The 13,230-nt window shown below is 37.3% G+C and overlaps 2 protein-coding genes across 2 annotated transcripts in view; both read right to left on the bottom strand.

Moving 5' to 3' along the window:
* Nucleotides 1–78: 78 nt before the first annotated feature.
* Nucleotides 79–2,751, bottom strand: mRpL43 (mitochondrial ribosomal protein L43). Its single transcript, XM_074107911.1, has 3 exons — nucleotides 2,547–2,751; nucleotides 1,912–2,018; nucleotides 79–811 (listed from the first exon to the last, which is right to left on the bottom strand). The coding sequence occupies exons 1-3, from the start codon at nucleotides 2,681–2,683 to the stop codon at nucleotides 498–500; spliced, it is 558 nt and encodes a 185-aa protein (XP_073964012.1). The 5' UTR covers nucleotides 2,684–2,751; the 3' UTR covers nucleotides 79–497.
* A 2,013-nt stretch (nucleotides 2,752–4,764) lies between these two features.
* LOC141442724 (uncharacterized) overlaps nucleotides 4,765–13,230 on the bottom strand; it is a 75,669-nt gene continuing 67,203 nt past the window's right edge. Inside the window, exons 14-16 of the mRNA XM_074107798.1 lie at nucleotides 9,827–9,958; nucleotides 9,174–9,298; nucleotides 4,765–6,497 (exon numbers count right to left, since the gene is read on the bottom strand). Coding sequence (XP_073963899.1) covers nucleotides 6,307–6,497; nucleotides 9,174–9,298; nucleotides 9,827–9,958 — 448 coding nt within the window. The 3' untranslated portion in view covers nucleotides 4,765–6,306. The remainder of the gene's footprint in view (nucleotides 6,498–9,173; nucleotides 9,299–9,826; nucleotides 9,959–13,230) is intronic.

Below are 13,230 nucleotides of genomic sequence, written 5' to 3'. Positions count from 1 at the left end.
TCAAAGTGATATATTTTTACGAAAAGAACTGAGTTACTTTAAACTAGTCTCTAATAAATAAAATAAAATGTTTAATCCTGTATTTTATTTACTCACTATATTGTACAACAAACTAATGCAATTATGATTATCTACAGTCATCAGGTGCGGTGACAAAAGACCTGGCAATTCAAATTCTTATACTTATAGCAATGTTATTCATTCCGGGTTCAAGATTACAGGTCGTATTTTAACTGCACCCCAGTTAGCATCTTAAGCTAGTCACTTCAGTATCATGATGTTATCACCTTGTACAGTCACCAGCAATATCTGACACAACACAGCATGCATAATATGAAATATGTATCAGACTCTATTTTAAGGCCCGATAGGATATTTTTGCATGTTGTGCTGTGGCAAATGAATACAGGTGACTGTACTTTTACTATTTGAACACGCACTTCCGCCATCAAAAACTCTTTGAACCCTCCTGGTGCTCAAAACGCTGATCTGACCATCTACTCCGCAGTCTTCAAATCCTTCTCATCCAACTTCTGTTTCTCGAACAGCCTCCTCAACTGTTCTGTAGCAGATGGGGCCAGTCTGTTGTTCTCACCGTACTTCACATTTGGTAACGTAGCAGTGTTCAGCTCTGGTAGCTTGAAGGTAAATGGAGTCCAAGGACCCTGGATGGAGGGGTGGTCGGTGGACTGGTATTTGCGGAGACGGGTGGCTGCAACATCTCCTTGCTGGGTGCGGAGGACCTCGATCCATTTGGTGATTTCAGAGTGCGTCTTGTTGTGCATGCTCATCCATACTCTGTCTCCGTTTACTGGAAAAAAAAGTTTGATTAGTGTTTTTTTTTTTATCTAGTATTTTAACGAGGCTTTACCAAATGTGACTATGTCAGCCTCATGGGGAGCCTCAGTTATATACACCACACTACAAATTTTACGCTCTCCCTTGCACTGAAGCCACGTCTCTGGATGCAAAGGCCTGTCTAATGAACCTGTAAACCAGCATCGCTTCTTCTGAAAGCGGTCGACTTAGAATTACATTTACACCTCCAGTGATTTGAATCCAAATCATCCTACTAATAAACGTGAAGGTTTGTTTGGGATTGATGTATCCTTCGCGGTAAAACGGCTGCATGGATTTTGATGAAATTTAGTATGCAGATAGCTGGAAGTCCAGAATAAAGCCATCATGAAGGTTCACTAATCCTCAACTACTCTATCAGGAGTGTAGTGACTTACAAAAGATGTAGTGTACATGATAATGAATGGCAACTAAAGTCAACAATTGAAAATGCCGTCTCCATCTATTCCAGCAAAACAAACAGAGAAGGCATTACATTTATCTGTCAAATAAATTTTATTAGTGGATGGTGAAACAGGGGGGGGGTCCCAGGAATCTACACAATTCAAAAAAAAAAATAATGAGTACTACTTTTTCCGAGTAACCAAGTATACTTGGTTCAAAGTTTCTCAAACCGAATACTCGGCCGAGTTACGCGGTTCAGTTTTGGGCGCGAAAACAGGTTTAGGCAGGTTCGCGTGGCGCTACCAGCCACCGCGAGCGAACGTCGCGGGAATCCCCGCCTTTTCCCCCGCAAATTATTCAGTTGTTGTTTTAAAGAAAATCACATTCGGTCCCCGCATTAATTGCTTAAATATTTACAAAATTGATAATTTTAATTTTTGTGTTATTAATTAATAAATACTCTTAATAACATTTTAAAAACAGTCTAGTTTTATTATAATACAATATATGATTCCTCTTAAATAATAATTTTATTTAGACCGAGTATACTCGTCAATGGAACCGAGTTATTCGGCCGAGTATGAGTATAAAAAAAACTGCCAAATACACCAAGTACTTAGTAGTAAAAGAGTACTCGGCCCATCTCTTATAATTATAATATGCACTTACAGTATTCACCCACAACAATGGGAGCCCTATGCCGGCGAGGCTTCAGGTATACAACCACGCCTGGGTTCTGCTCTGCAAACTCCACTAAGTCTTGTTCGATGTAGTCTCTGCAATCAACAATATTCCATAGGTACAGTCAGGCACAAAGAGATGTATCCAATTGAATGTTACAGAATTACGTATCCTTGCGAGTTCTATAATGAAGTTGTAGTACAGTAAAAAAAAAGGTTATAATATTGGATGTAACAACCTGGAAAAAAATCCCATCACAATCTTATGTACCAAAATAACACTGGTTAACAATTAAATATTGCTGACCCTTTGATGTTGCTATAAACTTTTTTGACTGTACATATTTTCTAATATATATCATGGCTACTTATCATGTCAAAACTCTTATAGAGAAATAATATTACATCGACTTGACTTTGTAACCGCTTTTATTTATAAACAAACAAATAATATATACAATAATTAACAAAAATAAATAATAATAGAACTAAAACTAACTTACTCTAATCCTAAAAATCTATGTAACCGCTTGAAGTTTGCGAAAGGGATTTATACTATTATATCGTCAATAAAAGTTAGTGTTTCGACCACAAAACATTTTTATATATAAAATATTTTCTTACCTAATACCGCGACTGCTGCCATTACTTTTGCAGAATTTCAACACTATTCGTTGTAGTTGGCAGACGTAACGCCCGACGCCATTTTGCAGCGGTGCCCGCAGAAACCCCGACTTGAGGAATAAGTTTTTATTGGACATTTTTATTCAAAACATAAAAATAACAAAATTATTACGTTGTGATCAAGTTGTGATTTTGATTTTTGAGGTTATAATCTCGTGTCAATACTGTCAATGTCAACTCGAGCTGACATTTTCAATGCGTTTGGTAACTGCTTAGATTAGAATTAAAAATTGGTGCAGTGCTCAAGCTCAAATCGTGGGAAGTTTTTAGGGAATGCCTTTAGGAGCCGCTAGCCCTACTATCAATTTTGAATTTGTTTGCAAGAGATCGTTGTAGTTCAAGATTTAAAAATATATAAATATGCTTTACAAGCAAAGTTTTCAAGTTTTTCAATGCATAAAGGTGCGACCAAACCACTGCTTAAAAAACGGTGACGGTACGGAATCGCAGTGACGCATCGTATGCGCACCGTTTTTTTTGCATGCTTTCCACACCGCTGCAATACGCAAAAGGTGCGGAACAGAGTGACGAGCCGTAAACGTCATGACTTTTGTTCGGTAAAGACCTGAAGTTTACGACACGTCACTGCGATTCCGTATTTTAAGCAGCGGTGTGGAGAGCATGCGATAAAAACGGTGCGCATACGGTGCGTCACTGCGATTCCGTATTTTAAGCAGCGGTGTGGAGAGCATGCGATAAAAACGGTGCGCATACGGTGCGTCACTGCGATTCCGTGCCGTCACCGTTTTTTAAGCAGCGGCTTGGTCGCACCTTAACTTGTATCTACTATTGTATATTCTGTGGCATAACAATGATTCTGGTTTTTTACGCCATGAAGTTTTAATGCCAAGTCTTACGGAAAATGTTTGATTTAAATGTTTATATAATAATCACGCTGATTGTAGATATATACCTACTTATTAACTGTTACAAAGTGAAAACACGCACCATTGTATTTATCATTTATTTATAAAAAAATAATATTTACAAAACGAACAATTAAATACAACTTTTGAGTATTATGCTGCTGTTATACATAACAACGTACAGCTTTATAATTCACACACCCCAATTATTTCGTAATTGGAGTAGGTTTTTACATGGTTTTAGTATAATTTTCATGCTTCTGTTAAAGGTTTTGCTATATCCATATATATATATATCCATATCTATGTGAGGCTTAGTGTTTATTATATTTAAACATTGCATAAACCTAGTAGATGGTTACAATATTTACTCTACTATCAGAGATTAAGATATAATGAAATTCGAAGATAGTATTATTTACAAGCTTTTATTTACTTTCACCTGTCCCGTCGAATGTAATGATGAAATCTTAAAAGTCATATTTGTCGCACTTCTAGTGTCAGATTGATGTAAAAATTTAAGTTCGGTGACACTGCATTAATCTGGTAGTGATTTTCAGGTGGTCCGACCAAGACCGTCTTTTCAGGGCGGAACTAAAGAATGGAAAAAAAGCTTGTAATATTTTTTTTTTTTAACAAAACATTATTTTATTTAGTTACTACAAATAATTTATTGCACATGTCCTAGTACTGTAAACAAAATTACAACATAGACGAAAGAAACAAATATTCCTAAAAATATGCCACCCATTCGTAATTATTTGACACTTATTTGATATGAGTTTATTTTGTGATTAAATTTAACTTGGAAGTCAATCGAACTTATTATTAAAGACGTAGGTACTTTACTACCCTTTTCTCTTCGACGTAATCACGTCAATGAATTAATTACAAAGAGTATAAAGTATTTTATAAAACTATATTGCACACTGTCATGCCAAAAACCTCAGTCGATATTTCGTTATTTTAGCTCATTTTCCTTTTTTTTTTATAAACATTAGACTAAAACTAACTACATATCCATCATCCCAGCCTATATACGTCCCACTGCTGGGCACAGGCCTCCTCTCAGAACAAGAGGGCTTGGGCCATAGTTCCCACGCGGGCCCAGTGCGGATTGGGAACTTTGCATGCACCATTGAATCGCTTCGCAGGTTTGTGCAGGTTTCCTCACGATGATTTCCTTCACCGCAAAGCTCGTGGTAAATTTCAAATGTAATTCCGCAGATGAATTTCCACTGAGTGTGAGGGGGATTCGAACCCATACGACCCTGACTGCTCGTGCTGAGGCGATAGGTCAAACCACTAGGCCACCACGGCTTAAATTACATATTATTCAAGTTAAAAAATATATTTTTTTTTAAAGTTGTAGTTTTGAAGAATTAAGAAAAAAAGTCCAGCTGTGAAAAAAATGACATTTTATAGTACATTTTATGTCACATACAATGACATTGAACTATTCCATTTACTAACTTTATAAAAATTTGTGAACAATGAATAATACGTGTTATTTTTTAATACTGATTATATAAAAAATTAGCTTTTTGTCATAGTTAAGATTTTTGTTTCACCGCACTTTTATTTTAATTAGTTACATTCACGAAATAACCATTTTTCAACTCTTGCTTTAAATGTTAACGCTATGCCAAATTAGCCTTTCTTGATATATCCAGCCAAATAATACAAAAGGACATAAAATAAAAAATATCTAATGACAGCATTGACATTTCCAGGAGTAAAATTCAGCCAAGTTTAAGTTCACACTAATCTTAACGCAACATGTTACCCAATTTTAAATAACATTAGTTATTATCAAGTTACATGTAACTCAACAAACATTACTTTTCACATAGCGCTTGAACATGGCTGTGTTATTAAAAAAAAAACAGTTTTTTTACTTTTTCCTTTATTTTTATCGATTAACAGGTAAACAAAATGTCATCACGTGTATTTTTAGGAACCGATATCGCCACTATTATAGTCTGTCAAAAAAGAGAAGAAATTAAAAAGTGGCAACACTGTAGTGTCCTCCCTTTTTGGTTTGACAGGGTTTGAAAGGGATGACACTACAGTGTTGCCACTTTTTAATTTCTTCTCTTTTTTGACAGACTATACAGTGCACACATTTTTATGTGTTCTCGCATGACATTTATATTCCTCTATTATCAATGAAATGAGGGTTACTTGACAGGCGACATAACGCTAGATGGCGTTGGTATCGTGAGGTCCTTTTAACGTTACTTTTTTAATTTTATTTTTTTATTCGACTGGATGGCATAAGAGATCACCACCGCCCATAAGCATCTGCAACACCAGGGGTATTGCAGCAGGGCTACTACGAAACTCGAAACACGAAGTTCGTGTCGTGCGGTCCTTCTGACACTTATACTATTTAAAACGAGTGCGAGAGGGACAGTACGACACGAAGTTCGAGTTTCGAGTTTCGTAGTAGTAACCCTGATGCGTTGCCAACCTAGAGGCCTAAGATGGGATACCTCAAGTGCCAGTAATTTCACCGGCTGTTTTACTCTCCACGCCGAAACACAACAGTGCAAGCACTGCTGCTTCACGGCAGGATTAGCGAGCAAGATGGTGGAAATAAGTCTTGCTTGCGAATGGCTCATTTTGTTATTTAACCAATCACAGACGCGACACAGATGTCAAAATTGCCAAGCGGACCTTTCAATACTATTACTGACCAATTAACTAGACTGCCATATAAATATAAACCCTCATTGTGCGGTATTGTAAATTCCTAAGTCCTTAAATATCGTCCTAGATATCATTCTAGTGAGGAAAGGCTGTCAGGCAACTAGCGTATATCATTCCCGATTTCATTCCTTAGTCTTCTCCTCCAACTGCTTGATTCTGACGGGCACCTGCACAGCCGGCAGGTCGACGCTGCGCGCGCGCCGCCGGCCATTTTGGATCTCGATGGCGGAGCGGCGCGTTTCCGGAGGAAGTGGCGTCAGTTCTGGTAAGACCAGGCGTTTACGGGGAAACTCTGGCGTTCGGAGGGTTCCGCCTGGAAAAACGAATGGATAACTTGAGCTACCTTTTTACTTTGCTCCTCCGCTACAGCTCGACGGCTACGTCTGTAGGGCATATATAACGTGTTTCTACCCTTTGGATGAACCGAAATTGTTGTCTATTGTACCAAAAAGGTTACTAAATTTGTGAAGTACAAGGCGGACTTATCCCTGCAGGGATCTCTGCCAGTCAACCTTTGAGTGGTAGAGGAGCAATGGATCGACAAATAGAGCAAAACATTTGAACAAATATAAATGCATATATAAACCTCAAATACCTAACTATATACAATAAATATATAACACATATATAAAACATTAATATAAATAAATTCTGAGTAGAGTTCCTTTTTAGGAATGTTGTGATATTGTAAATTATTTGATTGTACGTACTATTCATCTTTGTCCAGATGATAGACACATTGTATATGTTAACACAGAATCCATCCTCCTTGACTTCCACATAAATCGATTGACGCACATATCTAGGTACATAATTTATAATTTGTAAGTAGAGCAGGGCAGTGTTGACAAGTATTACAAAGCTTGTGTACCATCAGCCAAATATGTGGTCTACCACCCTAAAGTTGATAATCGTTTGCATTTCATAAAACAATAATGTCAATAGATGTGTCTGTCAACTTGAAAGTTCGACTTTAGCGACATATTCATTTGATAGGAACTTGTTTAAAAATTGGTAGACCACTTATTTGGCTAATGGTACATAACTGTGAAATGTTACATCCGAAGACATACCTAACTCAAGCTTTTCTCTATCTCTAGGGGGCTTAAAGATTAGGTAAGCTTACTTAACGCCAGTGCAAGACAGACTAATAGTGGGTGAATTGGAAATACAAACTGAAATATAGATGCACAGAAAAACCAGAAAAATAAGACCAGCACTGGGAATCGAACTCAGGTCCTCGGTATTCCGTAGCGCGTGCTATACCGCTACACCACTCCTGGTCAACGGTACAGACACGAATTTCCCCTATGAACCTCATATCTCAGCTTGTTTGTTTCTTATTTATCCACTTAAGCAGTGACGCTAGCGACATCTATACCGTAGCATCGAGAATTTCGGCACTCCATTGAACCAACCGCTCACAAACAAGATGTCGTTACTAAGCAATTAAATTAGATTAGTTTTTGGAATCTTAAGGTATTCGAGATTTCAATTTCAAATTTTTACTTTTACGCTTCGAAAACTTTTTTTTGCAGAAATAGGAAGGCTTGCGTTTGAACACAATGGTGTCTGATGGTAAGCGAAGACGTGGACTAAGAAGAAGCACGCTTGCCTAATAAAGCCCATACTCGCAAAGGAATTCCACTCCTCAGCTGTCGTTAAAACTAGCAGTTCCCCAAGCAGTGCGAGGATAAAGGGGCCGTTAACCAGAATTACCTCGTTACTTCGCTACCCAATGGTAAAACTTTGTAGTTCATTGAAATGGACCTCCGCAATGAAACGCCTGAATCAATAAAAATAAGTATTGATGAAAATACAAACGTAATAGTACATTGTGTCTTAAGGGCGGTAAACAAGGAATTACGAACGAGAGTCTATTAGAAGCCCGAAGTCGAAGACTGAGGGCTTTAATGAGTCGATGTTCGTAATTCTAGTACCGCCCGTGCGACATACAATGTTTTTCATCACATTTGCGAGTAAAATTGTATATTTGTAAAAGAAAAACTAATATTTTTTCAAAAATTGCCGATACCGCTGACTACGCTCTTGGCAGCGCCAGCCTCCGCGCCGCCCTAGCCCTACCCCAGCCTGACCATGCGCGCGCCGCGCTCCTGCAGGCGCTGCTGCACGCCATGCAGTATCACACTCATTTACTGAACCTTGGGCTTCATGACAACAAAATTAGTGCGGGAAATGACTCATTTACCGACCACGGGTTTCATGAGAAGCACATAAAGGTCGAGGGTTTTATTTGGGAGGTTGCAACCAAGGTAGCCTGCATGTTACGACACTGTTTACGAGCAAGTGTGATGAAAATGATGTTGTAACCGTTGTAACGAATCCTAAGTATTCGTATTTATACTGAAGGCAGTAAAAATTATTTAGGAGCGCAAATGCGTAATAGGTATGTTTTCTGCAATACAGTGGACAGCAGGAACTGGGCAAATAATGAAAGCGCTATGCGAATCGCTGGCTCTAGGTCTTGATCAAGGTAGAGCGAGATTGATACATCGCTTTCGCTCCTCGCAAGAGGCATCGCATAATTACAAGCTTTTATTTAGATTCACCTGTCCCTTTGTCTGTCTGTCTGTCTGTATTCAAATCTTACAAGTAAAATTCGACCAACTTCCAATTGTCAGATTGACTTGAAATTTGGAATACTTATGTAAATCGCGTGACAATACAATAATCTAGTAGTGACATCCTGGTGTACAGCCAGGATCGTCTCCGCAGGACGGAACTCTTCAACGGTTAATAGCATCGACTTGAAATTTGGTATGCAAATGTAGTTAGGGTTTGCAAATCGGCAAAAAAAATTTGTATTAAAAATGAACAGATTTTTATGGTTAGGTTATTTTATTTTGCACTGGAAACTGATACTCCTTGCCATCTGACGCCAAGAGCGACCGCTCCTCTTGCTCTACCCCAGGGCCGGAGTTGATTATCGTTAGGGGGATCATGCTTAGATGATAGATGTTGTACTAACCCTTCCGTCGCGGCGCGCTCGGTTGCGTCTCACACGCTGGAGGCGCGGCCGCGGCTAAAAAAGACTCATTGTTCGTCTCTGTCTCGCAGCCATCCGCTCGTGTGCGCGCTCCAAGTTTAGGTGAACTAGAAATAGACAGTCAATCTTACAGTATTCTACCACTAAAGCACATCATGTGTAAATGTATGTTATACTGTCGCCAGATTATGAATGACTCTTCAGCGACAGATATATACCAGGAGATTTCACGGGCGCTGCCGCTGTACCAAATCATGTGATTTATGGATACTGTGGTAAAAATCAATGTACTAAACGCATAAATATATAAATAATTTCTTTGGCCCGAAGTGTAATCGGAAGAAATCCGGATCGGGGTGTAATCTGGAGTAAAAATTTCAAGTGTCGGATACAATTACAATTTTTCCTTGAAATAACATACCTAAGGTGTAATTGAATCCCTCGCTGCGCTCAGGATTCTGACCTAGAATCGTTCGCTACGCTCGAAGTTCAATTATTAAACCCTTCGCTCACTCGGGATTCAAAATAAACACTCGCAGAAGAAAACGACTTTGTTCTCTTGTTGCACAAATAATTGTAAAGTACCGTATTAATCTTAAAAGTAACACAAACATAGGAGTCCAATAAGCAGGTACCTCTGTTCGACAAGTATCTTGGTGAGCCTGGCTACCTCCGCCCGTAGCTGATGCAGCTCTTTTTCTCGCGACTTGGCCTCCTGCTCTGCCGCACGCTCTTTTGTGGTCAGACGTGCGCGCACGTCGTCAAAACTGAAAGGATATAAATCAGTATTTATACAAGTATTTTACTCGTATATAACGTATTGTTCTATACATCTGTCAATTCGATTATCAGAAAATATTGACCAGTATTTTTTCCCTTATTAATCTAACAATAAATTACAAAGATGAAGCGTGTCGAAGTTTGGGACTGGGGTCCCTTGAGGTCACTCCTTATTTAGTAAAATGTGTATGTTACATACATACATCATTTTTTTAACTTCTCATGCTCGTAAAGTTCGTGTTTATGCTGGATCTAGGCGACATAAAATGACTTCTATATATATTAGGCAATCTGGTGTTAACAGCCACGAACAGCATATACATTATTTTTCTGGTTTTTCTGTGCATCTATATTTCAGTTTGTATTTATATCTATATTTTAGGTTTTACGGGATGACCGTAAAAGTAAAAATTTGGAATTGAAATAAAAAATACAAAAAGATTCCAAAAAAACAATCTTAACAGTTTCTATATATTTTTTTATAATTTTTAATTTGTATTAAAGTAAAAATCAATCAAATAAAGCAATAAAATAAAAGTTAAGATAGTAAGTGAACAATTGTTTCCACTGTTGCTACTTCATTTCCTCGCAATCGAAGTGAAAAGCAGTGTAAAAACTGGAGCATTAAACTAATGGCTCGTTTTATGCTCTTGTTGTACAATGTACTATTATTTAATTGATAAAAAATGTGTCCAATATTTTTTGATAATCTATCCGACGGAAAATCAATTTTTTTCAGGACAGTAGCCCATTCAACAATATTTACTGCATGACAATGACAACAAATGTTGCTGTAAAATTCTGTCTCTGTCTTGTTCCAGAGTAATAAAAAAGATTGCTAACTATAGTGCCAAAAGGTTTTTCATTAATTACGTCACAATAATTTTGATGATTGTTACACCCTCCTTTTCATTTCACACTTAGGTACTACTTGTACCTACCTAATTTTTTTTTAATATGAAGTCAATTGTTATTAATATGGTTAGAGCTAAGGAGGTATACTTACAGTTTTCGCAGGCAAGCACACTTCCTCTGTAGGTGTTCTATCTGATCTCTGGAAGCCCTCTCCAACTTCTTTATCTTAGTGGAGTCCTCTCCTCGCTTTTCTCGCAGCTCCCTCTCGCGACTCAGAGCCTCTCTACGTTAGTCGGGTCCAGGGAAAAACGGTTAGGAATGTGTTTAAATGTACATGAGTATTTTGAATTTGGAATGAGCATTCTATCGCAGCGATTATTTCTAAAAGTTGTCTTGCACTTCCGTGCCTGTAATGTTTTCTTTTTAAGTTTTGTAGTGGCCAGTTCTTTTTTGGCTGTCTGTGGTTTTTTGTAATAAAATGCAAGGCCAGTCATAATTCTAGCTTTGTGTAATATACTTAGTACTTTATTAATGAATGTTGTTCTATGATGTTTTAATAATAATAAATGTGAATAAATCGTAATAATATGGCTTGATGACAATGCCATGATAACAAACTAGTGTCAAGGAATATTTTCTATAAAATGAATATAGACTCCAAGGCCGCGATTTGAATCTTGTCTTCCGCACTGCTAATGCTCGTCTACAGAAATAATTATTAAATAAAAACATTTCAATCTAAAACATATAAATATTTTATTGCAAAAACAATATAAAATTTAAAAACACACTGTAAATAGAAATCTGTATAAAGTCTCCAATTTAGGAATAATATCTTAGTGCGTTTGGTTACACCATTATCTAAAGAATAGAGAAAAGAAAAATACTGACTCTACAACGCTAGAACGTAAACTTTTTTATTAATTATGTCATATATTATTATTTTGTGTGTAGGTATACTTTTATTTAACAAATTCAAAATCTAATGTCGTAGAATCAGTACCAAAATGCTGAAATATTTATTTTTAAAAGCAATTGAAACGAAGAAAGTTTTGAAAATGAACATGAAAGAAATATGTAGCAGTGAAAAAATTTTTTGATAACATTGTTACTATGAATAAATGAAAAGAATTTAATATTTTATATAATTGGTATGAGTACATTGTACATTGAATGAAAATATCACATTTTTACATTTCAGTCCAATTCGGCAGTTAAACCATAGGTACAATGGTAAAAATCCTACTCCTAATTTTATTTTATTTTCATTTTACTGGTAATTTGTGGGTTTTATTGATAAGTATATTTTTCAAATACATTAACTACAAAACTTTACAAATTACAAAAAGCGAGGGTAAAAGGTAGCCACATTTTTTAAAGGAAAAAGGTATTGCAGCACAAATAAGATTGAAAAATAGGTGTGTGTTGAACAGTAAATGAAAAGAATCAGACTGTATGCAACATATACGATATTTTTTAATCGGTGATCAGGAACCAATTCTTCTTATTCAGTTATTGGTGGCGGTCACTATAATAGGTCGCAATTACATGGAATATAACTTTTATGTTGAAAATAACTCAAGTAAAATTACAGTATTTCTTTTCATCTACCATTCAACCCACAACTATGTATTCAGAAGTAAAGCGAGATGCAAAGCTGGAGGTAAGCTATTCTCTCTTTCTCTCCCTCCTAACAATATGGACGTAGAAGATGAGTGCGAGTGAGAGGAGCAGTGCGGCGAGAGCGAGACGCAGCGAGCCGGTGACGGCGCCGACGCCGCAGGCCGACAGCGCAGCGCCCAGCGCGCTGCAACTGGACACCAGACGCTTCCTAGTCCCGGTTGTCTCTCTGTGCCCCCCAAGGGCGGATCCAGGGGGACAACAATTGACGGGGGTCATGTCATGACAATAATGCACGGTTGTTAAAGAATTTAGCGCCATGCACGGTTGTTCAAGAATTTAGCGACGACATACCATTTCCCAATTATATTATATTCATTTTCTAAGGTGACGTTTGTTTCTTCGCACTGCAGATGGCTTAGACAAGGTTGAAGTAATGTTACGGCAAAAAATACAAGGAATAGCGAGATAACTGCAGCTGTCAGAGACTTTAATAACACTACATATATGACTGATATTGTTTCAGGCCCTATGTCTACTACGAAGTGCAAAATTCGAACTTCGTCTCTTGCCGTCGCACTGACGCAAATTTTATTTAATACGAGAGTGAGAGGGATGGTACGATATGAACTTCGATTTTAGAATTTCGTTAGTAGTCCCCCAGATCATAGGTTGAGTAAGCTTAAGATAATTGCTTCATGATACAGAAAGTCAATGATAAAATGTTAATACTTAAGTATTACAGATGATTATGTAATAAGTATAATCAATTAATCATAAGTCT

This window comes from Choristoneura fumiferana, chromosome 26 (genome assembly GCF_025370935.1).
Source record: "Choristoneura fumiferana chromosome 26, NRCan_CFum_1, whole genome shotgun sequence".
In the NCBI taxonomy this organism is placed as follows: domain Eukaryota; kingdom Metazoa; phylum Arthropoda; class Insecta; order Lepidoptera; family Tortricidae; genus Choristoneura; species Choristoneura fumiferana.
Note: the sequence above shows the minus strand (reverse complement) of the source record. Positions and strands in the feature narration are given on the sequence as shown.